The sequence below is a fragment of the Chiloscyllium plagiosum genome, chromosome 22, assembly GCF_004010195.1.
Source record: "Chiloscyllium plagiosum isolate BGI_BamShark_2017 chromosome 22, ASM401019v2, whole genome shotgun sequence".
Classification (NCBI taxonomy): domain Eukaryota; kingdom Metazoa; phylum Chordata; class Chondrichthyes; order Orectolobiformes; family Hemiscylliidae; genus Chiloscyllium; species Chiloscyllium plagiosum.
This window is the reverse complement of record NC_057731.1, coordinates 35,179,469-35,202,751: the sequence shown is the minus strand read 5'-3', so window position 1 is coordinate 35,202,751 and position 23,283 is coordinate 35,179,469. Positions and strand designations below refer to the sequence as shown.

Genomic DNA, 23,283 nt, shown 5'->3' with positions numbered 1-23,283 from the left:
CTCCAACTGTGCAAAAAAATTGTGAGCTTTTGCTTTTCCAGAGCCCAAGACGTTGGGGTCAAGGCTTTCCAACATGGTCACAGGTTTTCCGAGGACACAAGGAAAGATGTCTGCAAGCATGGTTACTTTGTTATGTTGAACTTATGCAACAGGATCATTTGTTTGGGAAAAAAAGAGCTACTTTGAAAAAAGTGGCAGACGAATAACAAATATCAATGAAAATAAAACATAGCTCTTCACGAGGTGCTTCACATCATCTTTATGTCAATTTTAGATAACTACTTTTACTCATAGATCAACATTGAAGATGAGGAAATCAAAGGGAAAGAATGAACAAAGTAAAAATCAAACTTTAAACGGAGGGTCTTGATTAAGCTTTAAGTTCACACCATTGAATCTATTGAGTATTTTTTCTTATCCAGTTAAGGAATTTGGTAACCGTGACATAAACACCAGGTTTATTTTTCTTTCCACAATCGCGTCCCCAGCTTATGATTCCGTAAAGGTAGGGCTTTCCATTTCTCACACATGAAAGTGGTCCTCCGGAATCACCCTGTTCATGAGAAAGGTTTTGCATTAATTCAATTGTTCATCTCTTGTCACTACTAAATATGTACTTCATGATTTACAAGTTTATCCTTTTTAATTAAAAGCACCTTGATCTGGAGGAACATCTGTTTTAGAACCATAGAACCATAAAAAATGATACAGCATAGAAGGAGCCATTCAGACCAACATGTCCATGCCAATTGGCAAGAGCAAATATAAATCAGGGCAAAGCAAGTTTGGGAGTATAGAGCTGGGCAGAAGGAGATGAAAGACTGTTTGGTTTCTCAGTATATTGATAACATAGAGCTGTGTCTTATCACTGAGCTCCTACTTACCAAACAGTACATGTGAGTGCAAGCTAAGAGTTATATCTTGACTTTCATGCATGGGTAGGCACTTCTCTCAGAATTATTCTCCATCAGTAGCCTGAAATTCTCATCTCTGAGACCCAACCTCAGAGATTGAGCCTTATCAGCACTTTGACACGATCAAGGTCTCAGTCTGTGGCCTTCAACCAATGGCTGAAGAGACAATGGGATTGATTGTAAAATCCACACTGAGTAGTTTCCTGAACTGAAGCCAGACACAATTGTTGATCACTTGGGTAACACAGGCATTTCCATGGCACTGAGCCCCAGGGGAGAGTTCTCGCCAGAGCAGAAACAGATGGGTGAAAATTGTCGAGGATGGCAAAACATTTCCCACAATTCTTCCCAGAGTTCTGGTTACATTCTTCCCTCTACTGTACTGACCTGTACAGAGACTAGGTACCAGCTTTCATTTACCATAATTCCTCACAAGTTGCTATAGTGAGAGAAAACCATTCAAACAACTTTAGGAAACTTAATGTGACCCAGAAATGCTATTCCTTACAAAATGAGATTGTGTTAAAAATAGGGCACATCCTGTTTTGCAGAGGGCAGCATTAGGGGAATGTCTGGCTTACAAACATTCAGCCCACAATAGCAATTTTAAATATTTTGGACTACATAACTTGCAACAATGTAGGTGAATGACAAATACATTCATTTTATTGTTTACATTGACAAACCTGGCAGGCATCTGCTGAATCTCCTTCCAAATTTCCAGCACACATCATATTGTCACCCAACAAATCTCCATAAACATTTGGTTGTGTACAGCGATTCCTGTTCAACAGTTGCACTGTGGCTTCCAACAGTTGACTTTTAAACTGTCCTTTAATGAAATGAGAAAAATAGGTGTAACCTTTTTTAAAAATAAATTAACTAGTGTAGCTTGTAAAACAAGGGCCAACTTTCCATTCTATTGCAGTGTCACTGATAATTGCTTTTTATAAAAGTCGACAGGGGTGACCTGAAATCACAGTTTGAGGGAATTTTTAACTTCATGGTGTGGCGTAAGGTATTGGATTAATTGTGTTATTACACCCAACCTGATTTACCTTTTTATTGAAGGAAAATTAAGCTTGATGTAAAATGAATGGGTGATCCAAACTTGTCTGCCTTGCAAAATCATCAAGAGTCAAAATGACTTTATTAAAACTCAGAATAAAATTTTAAAACTTCAGAAATAAGGTAAAGATCCAAATGTTTTAACATCATATCTCACCAGCCCTTTTGATCTGTCACTTTGCACTGCAATAATTAAAACTCCATTTGGAGACAAATATTAAACTATAGCTGGAATTTTTGTCAGTGCCACAGAGGCAGGGACAGAGCTAGGACTGGAAGAAAAGTAAAGAGTCGATTGCCTCCTATGTCTTCCTGGTTTCAGATAATGTTTGCCAGAGGCGGGAGCAATGTGGCAGTGGCTTCCTGCCCAGTAGTGATAGTTTGCCAATTGAAAGAATTCTTGATGCAACGCATTCCTAGCCATTGATATCTCCTCTCAAAAACCACATGGTGGAGTCACTATGATAAAAAGCATTAACTGCAGCAGCATGTAGAGGGACTCCTGCTCCACCAATGTGACCTGACACCTGTGGCTATTCTTTACATTTTAAAGGTTTCAGGGATTACCTCTGTGCCTCAGCAGCCAGCAGTGGAGAGCCTTCTAACTGACTGCCTCTCATAGGATGATGATCAGCAGGGGAAGGACTTGAGTGTGTTCCTGTACTGCAAAAAAATTCCAAATCCGGAAAAGTTCTGTTCAAGCTTTTTATGGTCATTTCTGATTTTCAGAAAAATCTCATGGAGTGATTTGAGAACTAGGAGACCTCCCAGTTTGATCACCAAACATTCCTCCCTTAACTAATTCCACTACCTACAGATTATCCAATCTTTCATCCATTGACTGTGGGACCTTTCCCCTGTTGATTTGTTTTATTCACTTGTGGGATGTGGTCATTGTTGGCTGGCATTTATTGCCCATTCCTATTGCCCTTGAAAAAGTAATGAGGTGTTGCATTCTTGAATTGCTGCAGTCCATATCACAGAATCACAGAAGTAATTTTTTTTAAATTCACTCGTAGGATGTACATGTCTCTGGCCAACATTAATTACCCATCCCTTTGAGAAGATGGTGGTGAACTGCTAAACTCTCGGTCCACTAGTTAAGGGCTGGCAATGGGAATGGGACTAATAGGATTAGGGTTGCACTGCCCACTGAAATGGGTCCATACCCAACTCCCCCTCCACTGCAGTGCCTTTTTACTACTGTCAAATCCAGTCGCATCTTTCAGCTCAACGGGAAGTAGGAAACGTGACTCATATTTAGCTACTGCAGCTAAAAGATGACCCATGCTAGAAAATCTCATTCAATTTTAGCACATCATTTCAAATTGTGATGTTCTAACTGATTTGTGATACATTCTGGGCAGAAATGCAAGGAGTTTCATCCTGTACCATTGCCAAACTTCACATGAGGCAACAATATATGAAAAATTGAACATTCTTGTTAGGAGAACAAAGGAAAGCAATACCGAATTCATTCTTGCCCCATCCAGTTATTTTACAATAAGTGCCAGGCGGAATGTGATCTTTTGCTAGACTTATTGTTCGAACACGATTGTTTTCTTTGACACAGCTGCCTTTCAGTTTAAGTAAAGCTGAAAGAAAAAACAATTCTCTGAATACCAGCAGTTAACTGAAACATTTTTATTCAGACTGAAATAAAAGTTATTTTCTCAATGAGGTAATGCTGATAATTACCAATATCATCATACAATGCATCACTGGTTTCTTTATAAGATTCATGGATAATAATCCTTTCAATGTCAAAGGTTACTCCTTCTCTTCTGCGGACATTTGTTCTGCCGAGTGCAACTTTTAACTGTAACTCTGTAAAACTTTAAGAAATAGCACATTAATTCAGGGAAATGGCATCTCATAGTTTAGCATGAATACTCGACTGTGGCACAGCTTTAGAAGGAGGTCTTGTGAGTAGCATCCCTTCCATTGTACCAGAATCACTGGTTTCAAGTCCCACCTCAGGATGTGATGGTGACAAATGTTTCACGATGCAGCCTGACCGATTGATGACCAATCTGCACATCCTTCAGATACAACTCTGGCAGGTGGTAAGAGCAGAAGAGTTTTCTGTTCAGCCAGAACCATGTGGTAGCTGCAGTTCAACCCATCTCCCCATGTTAAAAGTCTCCATATGTAGGGTCTGGCTATGTACAAGCATCTTCCTTGCTATAACAGACTACCACACCCACACGGAAATATACAAGTCACAATTTGGACTTTGACAAATGTAGCTTTAATTCTGTCATTTTCGCTATCTGTGATTACACTTGCTGACTAAGACATGAATGTTTAAGTGAACTCAGGGAAAGCACTTGTTCAAGACCAAAACTGGGTTAAGCAAAATACAACCAAGTACATCATCCAAATATTACTTGGACACAACTTCACCTGCTGTTAAAGCCATTACCTCGAAATATTGGTCTGGATGTTTTGATTGTCAAGCAGCATAAATAGGTTCCACACCTGGAACCCTGTGAAAGAATCCATTCAAATTGGAGGATCTGGAGGGTAGTGTTGAAGTTAAGTTACTCAACAAAATCTAGGCTATTAAATACCAAGCATAACTCCTGAGTAACTGCTCAACTGATACCCTAATTAGCTCACTCCCACTCCTCCTCCCCCCAGTTACATCCCCACCCTAGACTCCTAAAGTCCCCAGACACTGACCTCGTAACCGTCTCATCCATCCCTGGACCTGACACCATACTGCCAAAAGATCAGACCTGACAGACACCTCTATGGATGGGTTGTGGGATTCCCTCTGACTGCCAATCCTGGCAGCCCTCCCCCATTCCCCCTTTGCACCGCCAACCTCTCCCTTCGCTCCTCCACTGAGACCTGACCCCCCCACCTCCCCCACAACCAATGATCACCCCAGCCCTCACCCCACAATGTGGTGGACCATTCTTCTCCAGTCATTGGACCCAACCTCCAAATCCCATTGACTGATCAACCACCTTCTCCTCAAGGATCTGGTGATCTGAGACTACATACCATTTGACAGCATTGGCTGTCTGAGATTCTGCATCTTTAAATTGTAGAATGCAGCAACTGACTGCTGTGAAAAGGACAGTGTGGTTCGACTGTCCTACACCATGAGGTAGCTGGAAATATGGCTGTGTATTTCTAAAGGATCCCTGACTGGAATCTCCAGTTGGAAGTGCCAAGCTTTCTCATTGTCTAAAAAAAATGTTGAGTGGCAATCCTTGGAAAATCCAGCCCAAAGACACAAAATCAATAGTAAACAGGGCTCTTCCCAAGATCACAAGTCATGACACAGCCCAGTCCATCACACAAACCAGCCTTCCATTCATTGACTCCTTCTATACTTCCTGCTGTCTTGGGAAAAAGCTATCAATACAATCAAAGACCCCTCCCATCCTGGTTATACTCTCTTCCACCCTCTTACACATACAAATAGATTCATTCCCACTGTTACTAGACTTTTGAACAGACCTCTCAAATGTTAATCCTGATCTGTCTCTCTGCACCTTCTCTGTGGCTGTAACATTGTACTCTGCACTCTGTTGTGCTACCCTGATGCACGTTGCATGGTGCAATCTGCCTGTAGAGCATGCTAAACAACACTTTTCGCTGTATCTTTGTCCATTTGACAACAATAAATCAAACTAGATCAAATGCAGTTGTGATGTCTGCTGGGAGCACTTCAATGTGAGCACAGCATAATCCATCCCTGCACTTCTCTCCATTTTGAGGGGCTATACTTCTGCACTTTTCATTTCATCCCTCCAATAACACTGGGCTGACATTCCTCAACAGCTGACATCCCTTTGACATATTCAATCCTCTTACATAATAAAATGCCACATAATGCTCGCAAAAGGCAGACAGCCAATGAAGACATCGCCATCTTACAAGTATATGCCTCAAGAGGAGTAGGAACTGAGTTTTTTCTTCATTCGGGGATGTGAGCTTCACAAGAGGAGTCAGCATTTTTAGCCTAATCACTCTTACAAAAGTGGTTAAGAGCAACCTTTTTCATCTGTTGCAGTCCGTAAGGTGTAGATGCATTCACAATGCTGTTAGGGAGAGAATTACAGGAGTTTGACCCGGCAACAATGAAGGAATGGCAATATATTTCCAAGTCAAGATATTGTGTAGATTTGAATTGAACTTGAAGATGGTTGTGTTACCATGTATCTGCTTCCCCTGACCTTCTAGATGGTAGTGGTTGTTGGTTTGGAATGTGCTCCTAGAGAGCTATTCTGTTCTTGTTGTAGGCTAGTGTTAACTGAAAGATATTATATATTATATTATAGTATAATAAAATATAATATAATATAACATCTATACTATAACAACCATTCCTATGAAACATTGCATTAGCCCAGTCTCTCACTTACCTCTCCGTCTCCTTGAGTTCAGTAGATATTTGCCTTAATTTTCTGCAAATCAATTTCAGCAATAGGAGGATGGGTTGATGATGAAAAGGAAGAAGTATGGAACAGCTATTTCTATTTAGCAGAAAGGTACTAGTCTTTGCCTATCCACCACCCAACAGGAAGATTTGAGACATGCCTGGGCTAAGAGGGAATATCAGACCTTTAGACTTTAAAATGGGTTAAGAGTTGTTATTGATTATGAAAATAATAATGACACTTTGAAAAAACTTTTCTGTCAGATTCCTGGATAACCTTTCCATGCTCAGTTTGGAATTAACTGATACTTGCTGTAGAATTTCTGCAATTTATTCGATAATTAAAGCACGTACCCATGAGCACAATGTGCTGCTGTTAGAACCCAACATGGATGGATTAAAGATCCTCCACAGATGTGTCTTCGCCGTAATTGGATGGATGCTTGCCAAGGATGGTCTTCAGCAATAGTCTTTGCACCATAGAATATCCCAAGCAATTGTCCATGTTCACTCCTGCCATTGTCTTGAATGCTGACAGCTTCACATTCAGATTCCTCATCAGACAACTGTTCTCCTGAACCTGTAACAAAGTAAAAAGTTCAATGTGCCACTTGTGCAAAACAACAACAATACTGCAAAGATGATTAGAACAGTAAAAAATATTACACAACAAACATTGCAGTAAGTTTCTGGGAAAGTTAATTCAAATTATTTAAGTTCACTTTTTTAGCATTACTCTTTTTTATTATTTATACTGCTTCATTTAAATAATCAGATAATTCAATTTATTTTAGTAGTAAAATGGCACAGAGTTAGCAGATATTGATTCCAGAGGTAGAATTGAAAAGATATGGTGAGGCTTAAATTCTGGAGATCCTATAATGGAGATGACCATGTCTGTTCAAATTGATACCAATAGGAACTTTGAGATGTCTTATCGTGATAAAGGATGTATTGTGAAGCCGAGTGTTGAACATTTTACACACCTCAGATAGGGGCCCAGTTTATGAGGAGCTAGCAGCACTTAAGTCCCTGAATCACTTTAAACTAAACTCTATCTCTTAAAGCGTAGGTGCACTCTGGCCAGAACAGGAGCTGAAACTAATTCAAGGAGAGTGGAAGACTGGAACTAAGTTTAAAAACTGGCTGGATAGACAAAAAGGCCTGCTCCAAAATTCTTACATGCCTCTTTCTATATACTTCTCCATCAATGTCCTCATCTAAGCCCTGTGCAGCAGAATCATGTACCATCTCACCCTGTAGACAACAGGCACCCAGATGCTCATTTTCCCCTGGTCCAACTGTAGCCCACTTGTGCTCAGTAACTGAGCATGTGCAGATTCTACTGGTACCTCAGTGCCAGCGTATTAACTAGTGGCTACAAGGGGCTGCCAGGGATATACAGAGAAAATATCAGTACTTTAGTCGATCTGTCAGATACCTCTAAACCTCATGGAAGACCAAGATGAATCCAGCTCCAACTTGACTTAAGGCATTTGACAGAGTATTGCAGCCATCCTTTACTGTGTGGAATCAATGGCCAACTCCATTAGAAAACATGTGGATTCATCCATGATGCAGTGTCTGATTGTTGAACTCTCAGCTTCTATTCCAGCACAGTTGAAGCCATTTAGCAGTTTAAGCAACGGAAGTCCCACTTGGGATCAGGCAGACACATCCTGCTGCCTTCATGGCTGCAGATATCAGTGCTGAAAGGGGTGCATGGGGCCTCATTTCAGTTTGACAATCCATCCGCCAATAGATTACTCACGTATCTTTGGCATCATGCCCTTCCCCCCCAACATGAGGGCAGTGTGTGCAGAGGGACCAAAGTTATCACAAATTACAACAGGACTGGTCTGAACTGATGAAAGATGCAGGAAGGTGGTTGCAGAAATGGATCAATCTGTCAGAATCCTGCTAATAAAGTCAAACATTTTCTGCTATGTAGCCAGATTCAATTAAGCTGCCCAAAAGTCTTATACGTTGTCTGCAGTTCAGGTATATTCACTGAGAGTGAAAAACAAAATGTTGAAGTGTTCTCAGGAGGCAAGAGAAGAGGGAAGTCAAAGGTTCTTGTGATTTGAGTGGAATTTCATTAAGACATTTTAACAAGGCATTTGAGTGCCAAGCAAAACTAAATATGATGGAAGTTGCTCTTACAGTTGTTTATGCTTTGCCAAATTTGAAGAAGGGCCAACTTGAAAATAACATAGTGAATGCTATTATGTCGTGTTAAGATTGGCAGAGAGTGGAAATTAGACAAGTAAGTACATTGATTTATTGCATGGTTAATAACGGAAAGCATCTTGTCTCATTCACCCTGACAGAAAATGAAATCTAAAAGCCTGGCACTGTAATGGAAAAGATTGAAGGATATCTCACTATCAAAGCATGTTCATTCAACGAGACAGCAAAAAGTCATGGTATCTGTGGATTCAATAAAACACACAGACAGGAAAGTGCAATATTTCAAGCACAGGCAGTAATGATAATCAGTTGGACAGATGTGGCATTGAGGAGGGAGAACTGCCAGGCTGTAAAAGCTACAAATGTGCGAGAACTGAGTTGATCAGACAAAAGTACCTTTCCCAAGCAAATGATGCCTATACCATCGGAATTTTGTGGAAAATAGTGATCATCAAGGGAAAAAAACATTCAAGTGAACTATACATGAGCAATCTGTTGGAGTGGTAGAAAGTAAAGATAATTGGGTTGAACATATCTTGTTGCCAGCACTAAACTCTGGTGAACGAGCTATCAGACAACTGGGACGAAAGCAAGGTAGAATATAATCATGAGCGGTATCGCTGACTTAACAGTATCATCCATCATGCACAAAGCTGAATGGAGCAATGAAAATAGTTATCACAACAAGGAAAGTGTGGGTGCATACAACTCCATCTTGGTATGGGATATTATGCAGAGCTTTGAGAACATGCATTTCAGTGTGGAATTGGTGGACAACTCCATGAAAATACTTAAAACTTCTGGTGGTGAGCTTGTGACAATAATATGACTAGATGGCTTAGTTTTCATTCATTTATTGACTGAGAAAGTGGATTAGGAGATCATCCAACTATTATAGAAACAGGTCAATTTTCATTCCATTGATTTTAGTAAGATTTAATTTAAGTCAGTTTTATAACTTCACCAGTTTATTGTCCAAACAGCGGAGGTGAAAATATAATTTTTATTCAATACCTAAACCCAGTAACAAGTAATATTAATATAAGCTAGACTGCAAGTGCTTCAGAAAGAATAGAATAACAAAACTGATGGTTATGGTTACCTTTGAGGATACTACAATAAGTGAAGCTAAACTTGGAGGTATGTTTTCCATCTAGACAAGTGCTTTAAGTACAATCCAGAGGATCAGACTAACACTCCAGAGACGTGAGTTGTGTCTATCACTGCCAATTTCTTGGAAATTGATTTTAATTGATATGGCTGGAATAAAGTGCTTGTCCAATTAATCTGGAAACTACAGCATTGTTGCATGAACCATTCCCTTCAAGAAAGAAAATCTGTCATCCTCACCTGCTATTGTCAAGATAAACAGCAATATGATTGACTGTTAAATGTCCTCTGAAATGGTTCAGCCTGCCACCCAGTTGTATCAAGTTGCTGCAGAAGAAAAGCACAATGGATGTACACAGTTGATCTCCACCACATGGATGACAGTGGTTTCAGAAGACAGCTCCCCATCTTCTCAAGGGCAATTATGGTTGAGGAGTTAGGGCTGGCTTAAAATGTTATTTACTTCAAATCCAAGTCCTTGTATGAAGCAATCATACAGTAACACTCCTCAAAGCTGTCAGTTAATAGTTGAAGAAATTGCACACAAAATTGCCAATGCATGAGTTTTCTCCATTCCTGATGCCAAGTCACAGAATCTCAGAATTGGTGCAGAAGGAGGCCATTTGGTCCATTGTGTCTGCATCTGCTCTCTAAATGTGCAGCATGGTTTACTGCCATTCTCCTGCCTTTTCCCTGGGACCCTACATATTGTTCTAATCCAAATAGTCAACCAATACCTTCTTGAATGCTTTGAGAACCCACCTGCACCACACTTCTAGGCAATGTATTCCGGACCCTAATTACTTGCTGCAAATTCTTTTTGACATCACAGTGTTTTTTTTTTGTAAATTCATGTATATCTATATCCTCTTATATTTTTTATTAGCAGGCACACTTTCTCCCTATCCACTCTATCCAGATCCCTCAGTATTTTGAAAATTCCAATGAATCCTCCTCTTCTTTGAGAAAACCAGCTCCAATTTCTCATGTTCTCGTTGACAGAACCATTCTGATATCTCTCTTCCACACTCTCTCCAATTAATTCACATTCTTCCTAAAGTGCCGTACCTAAAACTGTACCCCATCTGATGTCTAACTAGTGTTTTAAAAAGATTCAGGATAACCTCTCCTCTGTTGTATTCTATGTCCCTATTAATGAAGCCTAGGGTACTGTTTTTGTTACTAACTGCACTCTCCATCTATACAGCCACCTTCAATGACTTATACACATATTTGTCCAGGTCTCTGTGCTCGGCATACCCTTTGAGGTAACACTTTTTTTTCTTGTCTCTACAAGTTGTTTCTGGCAAAATGCAGCATTTCAAACTGCTCCACAATTAATTTCGCCTGCTATCTATCTAACCATTCTGCCAACCCAACCACATTCTTTTGAAGTACTGTATTGTCCTCCTAATAGTTTACAGCATTTCCAGGTGTTGCATTGACTGCAAACTTTGAAATTGTCCTCTGTACAGAAGGTCTGGATCATTAACATATATTGGGAAAAGGAGAAAGTGAGGACTGCAGATGCTGGAGAGTCAGAATCGAAAAATGCGGCACTGGAAAAACCACAGCAGATCAGTCAGCATCTGAGGAGCAATTGCGTCGATGTTTTGGGCATAAGTCCTTCATCATGACTGGGGAGGGGGGAGGGGCCTGAATGGGAGTAGGGTGGGGTGGGGCTGAGAGGAAGACAGGTGGGATAGTGATAGGTGGATGCAGGTATGAGGTGGGATGATTTGGGATGAGGTGGGGTCTGGGGAGATTTGGAAACTGGTGAAGTCAATGTTGATGCCCGTGTGGTTGTAGGGTCCCGAGGCAGAAGAGGAGGCGTTCTTCCTCCAGTTGGTCGATGGCTTCGATTTGGCAATGGAGGAGGCCCCGGATTTTCATTTCTTTGGGGGAGTGGGAGGGGGAGTTGAAGTGGTTGGTCACAGGGCGGTGGGATCGTTTGGTGCGTGTGTCCGAGAGATATTCCCCAAACTACTTCGCGAGTTGGTGTCCTGTCTCCCCAATGTAGAGGAGACCACATTGAGAGCAACAGATGCAGTAAATGAGGTGTTAGGATGTGCAGGAAAATCTCTGCTGGTGGGATCGTTTGGTGCGTGTGTCCCAGAGATATTCCCCAAACTACTTCGCGAGTTGGTGTCCTGTCTCCCCAATGTAGAGGAGACCACAAGAGCAACAGATGCAGTAAATGAGGTGTTAGGATGTGCAGGAAAATCTCTGCTGAATTTTAAATGATCTTTTAGGGCATTGGACAGAGGTGAGGGGGAGGTGTGAGCACTCATCCGGCAGCAGGAGATGGTGTCAGATGTAGAGACTGGGTTGGCAGGGAGCGTGGACCTAATGAGAAGTTGAGGAGGGAATGGTCTCTGCAGAATGCATATTGGTGTAGGAGGAAATATATGTTTGGTTGTGGGGTCTACGGTGGGTGGTGAAAATGGCACTTTATCCAGAGAATCGTGGGGATTCTACCCTTGTTTCAGTTGGGGTTTGAAGACAAAGGTACAGGAAGTGGAGGAGATGCAATGGAGGGCATTGTTGATCACGTGGAAGGGGAAATTACGGTAATTGACATTGGACCTTGAATATATTGGGAAATCACCTGATGAAGAAGCAGTGCTCAGAAAGCTAGTGCTTCCAAATAAACCTGTTGGACCATAACCTGGTGTTTGTGATTTTTAACTTTGTACACCCCAGTCCATCACCGTCATCTCCAAATCATGAGTAACAGCTGTGATGTACTCCACCACAAACTACCTCCAGCCTGAAATGTATCTATTGACCATTATCCTCTGTTTCCTATCAATCATCCAATTTTGTGTCCACATTGTTAGTACCCCTTTTAATCAATGCCCTCTAACCTTGCTCACAAGACCATTGTGTGCAGCTCTGTATCAAACCCTTTTGGAATATAAAGTATGTCAGATCAACAGTTTTATGTTAATCACCTTTTTCAATTACAGGTTGTTCTGCTATAACACGTGATTTGTTAATGCAAATTCACTATAACACGATTGATGAACTGGGGACACTGTTTCTATAAAGCAAACTGTTAAAGCATGTATTGGTTATAGCACAATTCCAGCCTCATTGGTTTAAATGGTGCTGCTATTATGCGGGTTTCTTATAACACAAGGTTGCATAAGAACGGAACTACAATGTTATAGCAGAACCGACTGTACCTCTTAATAAACAAAAATGAAGCAAAGAACTGCAGATGCTGGAAATCTGAAACAAAAATAGAAATTGCTGAAGGGTCACGGGACCCAAACTGCTGACTCTGCTTTCTCTCCACAGATGCTGCCAGTTTGCTGAGTTTCTCCAGCAATTTTTGATTTTGCTACCTCCCAGTAAACCTCCAATAAGTTAGTTGAGCCTGATATCCCCTTAACTTCATCTCATACCAGATCCAACCCTCCAACTCGGCATCGCCTTCATGACCTGTCCTACCTGTCAATTTTCCCACCTGTCCACTCCATCCTCCCCACTGACCTATCACAGTCACCTCCTATCTGCATCCATCTATTGCCATCCCACCTGCCTTCCCCTCAGCCCCACTCCACCACACACCCCTATTTATCTCTCAGGTCCCTTCCCCCTCCCCAGTCCTGAGATCCTGCACTTGCTCTCCTCAGTGTGCCCACTTTGTCCATGTGAATATTAATTCAACTCTAAATTATGGTTTGTAGACATTCCTCCACCACTGAAGTTAAGCTGACTCACCTACTGTTGTCATGTCAATGAAAGCATTAGACTAACTAGGTTTAATGACTTCATTTGAACAATACAGAGTCTTACCTCTGCTGCTGGGAACCTCATCATTGTATCAAGCATAATGAGTGAAAACTCTATGACATTGTTGGCGGATGAAAAGTATTTGTGCTGCACATGGGGCAGAAGTTGTAAACCAGCTGTGAGACTCTGAACAAACCTGCCTTGTGGGGCAGTGGACAATGTGTTGTGGATGGGCTCAATTAGTCTAGAGTGGGATTTCCACCACTGTGTGACAGGAAGTTTCACCGTCTCAAATTGCTTGCCCTCCAGCAATCCTGGCAGCATACAAACTCCATTGTAGGTGCTGTTGATACCTCACCCGAGTCACAGGATGATGGTCCCATAAAACCTCAGACCCAGGTGAGTAAGGACATGAGTGTGGGGTGTTCGATGAAGGGGTGGGGGAATTTGAGTTTAATGGGGTGCTGAAGGAAGGAGTGCAGAGCACTATCTTCTGGCTCCAATGTATACACAGGGCTCCCTCCAAAGATGGTGTGACCTCTCCTTACTGAACATTTACAAACTTATAACCATTCAGTAAAAGGATTGAGTTTCGGAGCCATGAGGTCATGGTGCAGTCGCACTTGGAGTATTGTGTACAGTTCTGGTTGCCACATTATAGGAAGGATGTGGAAGCATTGGAAAAGGTGCAGATGAGATCTACCAGGATGTTGCCTGGTATGGAGGGAAGGTCTTATGAGGAAAGGCTCAGGGACTTGGGGCTGTTTCATCCGAGAGAAGAAAGTTGAGAGGTGACTTAATAGAGACATTTGAGATGATCAGAGGATTAAATATGGTGTCCTGTGAGAGTCCTTTTCCTCCGATGGTGATGGCTAGCACGAGGGGACATAGCTTTATACGAGGGATGATAGATATAGGACAGATGTCAGAGGTAGGTTCTTGAATGCCCTGCCTGCAACTGTATTAGATGCGCCAACTTTAAGGGCATTTAAACATATGGATGATAATGGAGTAGTGTAGGTTAGATGGGCTTTAGATTGGTTTCACAGGTTGGCACAACATCGAGAGCCGAAGGGCCTGTACTGCGCTGTAATGTTCTATGTTCTATATAAAACAAAAGAAGGGTCCACTCAATGGGCAGCACAACCCTGTTATTATGTCGGGCAGGGTAGCTTTAGCTTTTAACATATTCAATTGAACCTTAATCATTTATTTGTTTCTGGTGCAGATTTGGGTCCCTATCCACTCTCTGTATGGTAGGAGTGAGCTTGAAAGTAGTTGGGCTATCTTCCCTTGGTAACTTACATGCACCTCTACCAGAAACACATCCAGAAGGGCCATGTAATGTTCAGCCTAAGATGGTTACAACAAAAATGTCACAGTAAACATACAGGTAGAAGATCCTTTATCTGAACATCCAAAAACCGAAAAGCTCCGAAATCCGAAAGTTTTTGTGAAGTTTTTTTCTCATTAACAAGGTTGTTTGGTGTGCAAACAGTTAACCCAATTCAACACCCCCTCGATGCGTGGCACTCAGATATGATGTTTGGGGGGGGTGGGGCACGTGGCCAAGCACCGACAGACTTGGAGTTTCTCTATGAACACCCCCAACTCGACACCCACTTAATGCGTGTCACTCAGATGCGACATGGTGGGGATGGGGCGGGGCGGGTTTGTGGCCAAGCATGTTCTTATTTAGGAGTCTGCTTCTCCGGTAAGATTTTTAAAAATTTCACCATTACACTGTCACTATTCTGAAAACCGAAAAATTCCAAATTTCAAAAAACAGCTGGTCCATGACATTTCGGATAATGGATCTTCTACCTGTACAGTCATAAGGATGAAGTTCAAGCTAAAGTTTTAAACGTGACACATTTGTGTCAAAATCCCACAATAAGTCTGAAAGCAGATATTAAATAAGGAAGTTAAATATGCCCCCACTACTTGTTTTCTCTCTTTGAACCTGCCAGCAATCCACTCTGCCACCAATCTCCTGACACCACCTTCTCTCATTCATTAGCTGATTGTGGGGCACCTTATTGAAGGCCTTTGGGAAATCTCAATAAATCACATTCCTATTCTTCTTTCCCAGTTCAATTCCCATTCTCTTCTTTCTCAGTTACCACCTCAAAACATTCAATAAGATTGGTCAAGCCAGGTTCCTTTATTTGAGCCTACTGGTTATCATTTATTTTAATATCTCGCTGTTCTATTCTGTATTTTCTATCTTCTGTAACATTTTCCTACCATTGATGTTAAGGTACTGGATCTATAAGTCCCTTGGCATTTCCTGTTGCTTTTTGTAAATATAAGAATGACATTGATTATCCCTCAGTTGTGTAGCACTGCACCTTTTTCTAGTTAATTAGTGATGCATCTGCAACTTTTCCTATATTTCTTTAAGAATACATAGGTACTATCCATCTGGAACAGGGTTTTTATATGCTTTGAGTTTGTTTAGTATGCTCAGACTGTTCATTTTTGTTTTAACTGCACTTATATCACTGATCATTTTCAATGTCAATGTCATGTCCAATCTCCCTGACAAATCTTGAAGCAATACAACCATTTACTATTTCTGCTGACCTTCAGTCAATACCTATGGTGCTAACGAGTTTGGAGAAGATTTGTAGCTCAGGTTGCAGTTCTGGATGTAAGTTTGCTCGCTGAGCTGGAAAGTTTATTTTCAGACATTTCATCACCATACTAGGTAACATTATCAGTGAGCCTCCAGTGAAGCACTGTTGTTATGACCTGCTTTGTATTTATGTGGTTATGATTCCTTGGGTTGGTGATGTCATTTCCTGTGGTGATGCCATTTCCTGGTATTTTCCTCTGAGGGTCGTATTTAGGATACAAGTCGACGTGTTTGTTGATAGAGTTCCGGATGGAATGCCATACTTCTAGGAACTCTCGTGCATGTTCTGTTTGGCTTGTCCCAGCACTACAGACAAACCAATGGAACACCCATGGGATCTCTGATATCACGGTTCTTAGCAAAGGCAGTAATACAAAGATTCAACGAAACAGCTCTGCTATCCATCCAACCCAAACTTTGGGTCCACTATGTGGATGACACTTTTGTCATCACTAAATGAAACAAATTAGAGGAAACATTCAAGACCATCAATAATACCCTTACTGGCATAAAATTCACAAAAGAGGAGGAAAGCAACAACAAACTGCGATTCGTAGATGTCACAGTAGAGCGAACAGCCAATGGAGAACTTCAAACCAGCGTCTACAGGAAAACAACACATACGGACCAAATGCTGAACTACAGAAGCAATCATCCCAACACCCACAAACAAAGCTGCATTAGAACCTTATTTCAATGAACCACCACACACTGCAGCTCAGAGGAATGACGAAGAACAGAGGAAAATCACCTATACAGCATATTCAAAAAGAACATATGCCCAATGAACACAGTCCGCCGATTTCTCAGCAACAAACCCAAACAAGCAGACAAAATGCGCCGAGAAACGCTAGCCACTCTCCCCTACATCAAAGATATCTCAGAAATGACTGCCAGACTACTCAGAACCCTTGGCATCATGGTAGGCCACAAACCTACCAACACACTAAAACAGTAGCTAAAGAACTTAGAAGACCCTATATAGACAACAAGCAAAACAAACACCATTTACAAAATACCTTGCAAGAACTGTAACAAACACTACATTGGACAAACAGGCAGAAAACTAGCCACCAGGATACATGAACACCAACTAGCCACAAAAAGACATGACCCACTATCACTAGTATCCTTACATACAGATGAGGAAGGACACCACTTCGACTGGGACAACACTCCTTAGCTGTACTCCTCAGATATCTGTGTATTTAATTCTGTGTCTTCTGGTCCTGCTCCATAGCTGCCTGATGAAGGAGCAGCACTACGAAAGCTAGTATTTCCAAGTAAACCTGTTGGACTATAACCTGGTGTTGTGTAATTTTTAATTTTATATTTAATGTCTGTCTCTTTCCTAACCATAAGTTGTTGCCTTATATGTACATTCACCCACTGAATCTCAGTCTTTTGTCTGTTCTTTCATTTTTGAAGAATATATTTTTTCCTGCACTCTGTTGGATAACTTTTTAAATGGCTCGCATTGTTCTTCTACATCAAGCTTTGCCAATACTTTTGTCCATCTTATTTTCTGCAAGTTCTATTTCCAGTTTTCTAGCCTTTGAAAATCTGTTTTATTCTCCAATCCACTGATGTGTTTTTGACACATTTATGTCTTTTTCTATCAGAAAGTTAAGGTGGCTTATATTATAATCAATATCACATTTATTTTACCTCTCTTACCTCTTTCCGTTCATTTCTCATTATTGTATCTAATAGTGAATCTTCTCTTACCTCTTTTATCTAATTAATAATAGGGTAGTTGAAATCTTTCATGGCTGCTTTTCTCTTCTGTAATTTTCTACATATTTTTCCATTCACCTTGCTGTCACAATTAGGTGCTCTGTAGATTACATTTTTAGTGTGATTGATCTTTAATTATTGTTTATCTCTGTTCGTATTTAGCTTTGAATATTATTGCTCTAGTCTCAGTTTCATCCTGAAACTGTTCTGGATTCCTTATAATGCAGTGAAAGGTACATACTGTTTGAGCAACAGGTAACAGCACAAAAGTCAAAACGCGGATTTCCAGTTGCATTTTGATAAAAGCACCAAGGTTGGTTGTCATCATCCAGATTCCTAAGTGGAAATAAAATGAAAGAATTCTTTTAATTTGGTGAATATTTGTGGCATTACTACAGCAGTGTTCTAAGTATGCCAGAACATATTTAAATAGTTTTATTGCATGCTACAAATTGCAGTTTCAATGAAATGCTTTATTAATGTTACAGTTGAGTCCATGTGTCAGTGTTGTCAAGTTTTGGTGACCTAACTAGCATTTCATATTTCACAAGATGTCCACTTGATATGCACCATCTATGCCCAAACTGCATATAACAATGATATTGAAGCAATGATTGCTTTACTGAAACTGTGATTGCAGACTGTTTTTTCTTTACTAGATTTACAATTAGAAACAGTACAATTACAAACAGTTTCACTCACAGCTGATCAACTATTGCTACAAACTATCAACTATGGACAGTAAAGAAGATTGCAAAAAGATAATCAACTGAGTCAATGCGTGGTAGATGGAATTTTATTTGGATAAATGCAAAGTATTGCATTTTGGTGAAACAATTAATGGTAGGGCCCTGGGTAGTGTTGTATAACAGAGAGACCCAGGGCTTCAGGTATATAATTCTTTGAAGTTTGCGTCACATAGAGATAGGGTGGTTAAGAAAGTGTTTAGCACGCTTGCCTTCATTACTCAGACCTTTGAGTATAGGAGCTGGGGCATCATGTTGAGGTTGTGTAGGATGTTGGTGAGGCATCTTCTGGAATACTATGTCCAGTTCTGGTCACTCTGTGATAGGAAGGATATTATTAAGCTGGAATGGGTTCTGAAGAGATTTGCCAGGATATTGTCAAGAGTGGAGGGTTTGAGTTAAAAGGAGAGGCTGGATAGTCTGGGAATATTTTCACTAAAGCATAGGAGGTTGAGGGGTGACCTTATAGATGTTTATAAAATCGTGAGGGGTATAGATAAAGTAAATAGCAGGTGTATTTTGCCTAAGCTGGGGGATTTCAAGATGAGGGGCGTATTTCGAAGGTGAGAGGAGAAAGATTTAAGAATTCAAGAGGGCAATTGTTTTACAAACCGAATGGTTCTCAAGAAAGTGGTAGATGCGGTTACAGTTACAATGTTTAAAATACTTTTAGATAAGTACAAAGATACAAAATGTTTGGAGGGATATGAGCCAAACACAGGCAGGTGGGACTAGTTTAGTTTGGGATTATGGTTGGCATGGACTGGTTGGATCGAAGGGTCTGTTTCCATGCTGTATAACTCTATGACTCTATTGCCTGAAATTACTACTGTGAATGTGTAATTATTATGAGCTTTGTACTTAGTACTCTAGTTGTCCTACAGTACGGTAAGAAGGACTTGAAACAGGAGGAACTCAGAATCACAGGATTGTTACAGCGCAGAAGAAGGTCACAAGCTGTCTGAGCATTTAGTTTGGTGATAATATTTAGCTTTTTCCCTGTCTATTTAAATACCCGTCCAATACACTCTTGATTTTTTAAAAAATCATTCACAGGATGAGGATATCACTAGCTAGGCCAGCAGGGGGTTCAGACCACAACACCATAAGATACAGCAGCAGAATTTAGCCACTTGGCTCATCGAATGGGCTCCACTATTTGATCATGTCTAATATGTTAGACAACCCCATTCTCCTGCCTTCTCCCCGTAACCTTTGATCTTCTTACAAATCAAATGTCTATCTATCTCTGTCTTAAATATTCTCAGAGACTCGGCCTCCACAGCCTTCTCTGGCAATGCTTTCTACAGATTCACTACCCTCTGACCGAAGACATCCTCATCTCAGTTCCAATGGTCATCCCTTCACTCTGAGGAACATCTTCTCCACGTCTGCTCAATCCAGACCTCTCGGTATTCTGTAAACTTGAATGTGACTTCCCTGCCATCACAGAGTCAAATAGTCATACAGAATGGAAACAGACCATTTGACCTAACCCATCTATGCTGATCAGGTTTCCGAACTCAACTAGTCCCATTTGCCTGTGTTTGACCCATATCCCTTGAAACCTTCCCTGTCCATGTACCTGTCCAGATGTCTTTTAAATGGTATAATTGTTATCACCTCTACAATTTCGTCTGGCAACTCATCCATATATGCCACCCCCCCCCCCCCTTATTTGTGAAAAAGCTGCCCCTTTTAAATCTTTACCCTCTCACCTTGAACTTATGCCTACTCGTTTTGGATTCCCCCATCCCAGGGAAAATACCTTAACCATTCACCTTATCTGTGCCCCTCATGACTTTATAAACCTCTGCAATATCTCCCATCAGCCTCCTGCACTCCAAGGGAAACCAATCCAGCCTATCCAGCCTCTCCCTATAACTCAAGCCCTCCAGTCTTGGTAACATCCTTGTAAATATTTTTTGCACTCTTTGCAATTGAATAACATCCTTCCTATAGCAGGGTGACCAGAATTGTACTCAGTACTCTTAATTACATCCTCACAATTTTCTAAATGTAGTCTGACCAGAGCCTTAGACAGCCTCAACAGCACATCCCTGTTCTTATATTCTAGCTCTCACAATTAAAACTAATATTCCATTTGTCTTTCTAACTCCCATTTGAACCAGAAGGTTAACCTTAAGAGAATGCTGATTTAGAACTCTTAAATCCCTCTGTGCTTCAGATTTCTAAAACCTTTCCCCATTTAGAAAGTAGCCCATGTCTCTATTTTTCCTGCCAAAGTGCAAAATCTCACACTTTCCCACATTGTATTCCAAAGTCAGGAAGTATCCAGGAAGACTGTTTTTATTCTAAACACCTAACTGGTTCACCAAGATAAGGAAACTGGCATTCCTGAACATGACTTCACTTCCAAACTACACAGGTGGCTCTGAGAGGAAATGTGAACCATCGAAACTGGACTGGTTTGAGTTGTTTTTGTTTGCTTGCTACTGTTATGGTCCTTCCACTCTCTCACCACTGAGACCAAGAGCAACAAGACTCCCATTTGGAATCCTCCTGCGATTTTTATTTTTGAAAGAAGAAAAAAATGTGGGCAGATGCCAGGCTAAAAGTCAGCATCCAAGGGGCATGATGCCCATTCAATGATATGTCCAAGACATAATACACAGGGAGTGATATACCTGCCGAAACTACTTTACAAAATGCAGTAAGATATCTGGTCAGTCATATCATGGAAGAAACATTGGAGGCTTCGGAGGCAAAGCTCTGAAGAAGGGCCTCCAATGACAAGAACCTTGTTACTGGCTTTATGTGGCCATCTGCCCTATTGCAAGGTGGGTGTTGTTCCCTCCAAGTGCGGATGGCAGCAAAGACCTGCTGTGAAATCCTACACTTTCTGAAGCACCAGTGCACAGACATGCTCAAAGAAATGATCCTCTGACTGTGTATCATGTGCTGGGCATCTCATCTTCTTGGAGCTCTTTGTCCGTTTCTTCTGCCCTATTTCAGTCCATGTTGCTGGCTCATTTTGTTCACTCAAAGCAAGTTATTGAAGATCTTTGGGTACACCTAACTTTAATTGAAAGACTGAAGAAAATTACAATGATTAACTGGGACAGCCAACCAGAAGCTTACCAGTCTTGATTAGTTTCAAAGACCTATTAGAGATACAAATATATTTTCACAAGTTTTCTGTTAGTTGTTAACAAGTAAGTTATCATAGCAAATACAAAATAAATATTATATAATGAAGCAATTTTGTTTTTAGTCCACCACATTCATGCTGCCAATTGTGACACTGGTTGACTGGGGACAGGTTTACTGATCAACTGACTGAACCTCTTCTTCTGTCTTTCGTCTTCCTCATTTTTCATTGAACTATTAAGAACTACCACTTATTTACTCTTGCTAGCCACTGCCACCATGGACAGAGATGTCGTGATCGCAAATTGCTTGTTAGTGAATGACTCTTCCAATGGTGTCAATCTCAGATACTGGGTAGTATCTCCATGACTACTCATTGGTCATTTGAGTAACAGCACTTCCTACTTTCTCCTGCTTCATTTTTTTTGGCACACCAATCACTCTTTTGTAAAAGTTTGTTACTTTGAACTTATCACTCCATGGAACTTTGCCAAGGTAAGGTGGGACCAATGAACAATTATTAAGCATCAATTTACAGCATGTAGTGTCATCTTCTAGTGATTTACTGCTATCCTAAATGTTCCAGCTACTAAATCTACAAAGGTAAAAACAACTATAAGAATGCAAAAGTCACCATATCACCTAATTCCAAAGATACGCACACATACATCCGTAGGCTTGTTGCATATTTTAAATTACAAAACTAAACCATTCTAAAACATAGTTGTGTCTTCGATTAAAAGCATTTACTTCAAAGCATGTATTAGCAACAAGACCATTAATCAGAGTCAGAGTCACAGTCACACAACATGGAAACAGACCCTTCAGTCCAACTAGTCTATGTTGAATATGTTCCCAAACCAAACTAGGTCCACTTGCCTGAGTTTGGCCCATATCACTCCAAACCTTTTCTCTTCATGTTCTTATGCAAATGTTACCGTGATTGTGGGTGTAATCACCAAGCTGGGAAGTTGATTTGCAGTTGTTTCATCTCCTGTCCAGTAGACATCTTCAGTGCTTTGGACCCTCCTGTGAAGCCTGCTGTACTGTGTCTTCTGAAATTTATTTGGTTACATTTCTTCTACTTCCAGTTGCCAGTTCCAGTTGTTCATTGCAGTGGTCAGTATATTGGGTCTAGATCAATGTGTTTATTGATGGAGTCCATGGATGAATGCACGAAACACCATATCAGGCAAACAGGCAGACAACTAACAATCCACATCCATGAACAACAACCAGCTGTCCCTAGTAGCCACAGACACACAGATGACAAAGACCACAAATTCGACTGAGACGACAAACAATCATTGGACAAGCTGGACAGAGGAGAACTTCTAGAGGCACGGCACTCAGCCAGGAACTCTATCAACAAACACACTGACCTAGACCCAAAATACCGACTGCAACGAGCAACTGGATCTGACAACCGGAAGCAGCAGGAATGAAACCAAATAAATTCCAGAAGACACAGTACAGCAGCACTTCACAGGAGGCTCCAAAGCACAGAAGATGGCACCTAGACAGGGGACAAAACATCTGCAATTCAACTTCCCAGCTTGGCAAACATACCCAAGACCACGGCAACCGGCACCCGAGGTACAAATCTTTATGTAAACCTTATGCAAATATCGT

General features: G+C 40.9%; 1 protein-coding gene across 1 annotated transcript in view; it reads right to left on the bottom strand.

Annotated features, from left to right (window-relative positions):
* Window positions 1-244: 244 nt before the first annotated feature.
* LOC122561197 (hyaluronan-binding protein 2-like) overlaps window positions 245-23,283 on the bottom strand; it is a 56,887-nt gene continuing 33,848 nt past the window's right edge. Inside the window, exons 8-13 of the mRNA XM_043712766.1 lie at window positions 18,036-18,130; window positions 6,733-6,958; window positions 3,681-3,817; window positions 3,452-3,577; window positions 1,601-1,746; window positions 245-553 (exon numbers count right to left, since the gene is read on the bottom strand). Coding sequence (XP_043568701.1) covers window positions 398-553; window positions 1,601-1,746; window positions 3,452-3,577; window positions 3,681-3,817; window positions 6,733-6,958; window positions 18,036-18,130 — 886 coding nt within the window. The 3' untranslated portion in view covers window positions 245-397. The remainder of the gene's footprint in view (window positions 554-1,600; window positions 1,747-3,451; window positions 3,578-3,680; window positions 3,818-6,732; window positions 6,959-18,035; window positions 18,131-23,283) is intronic.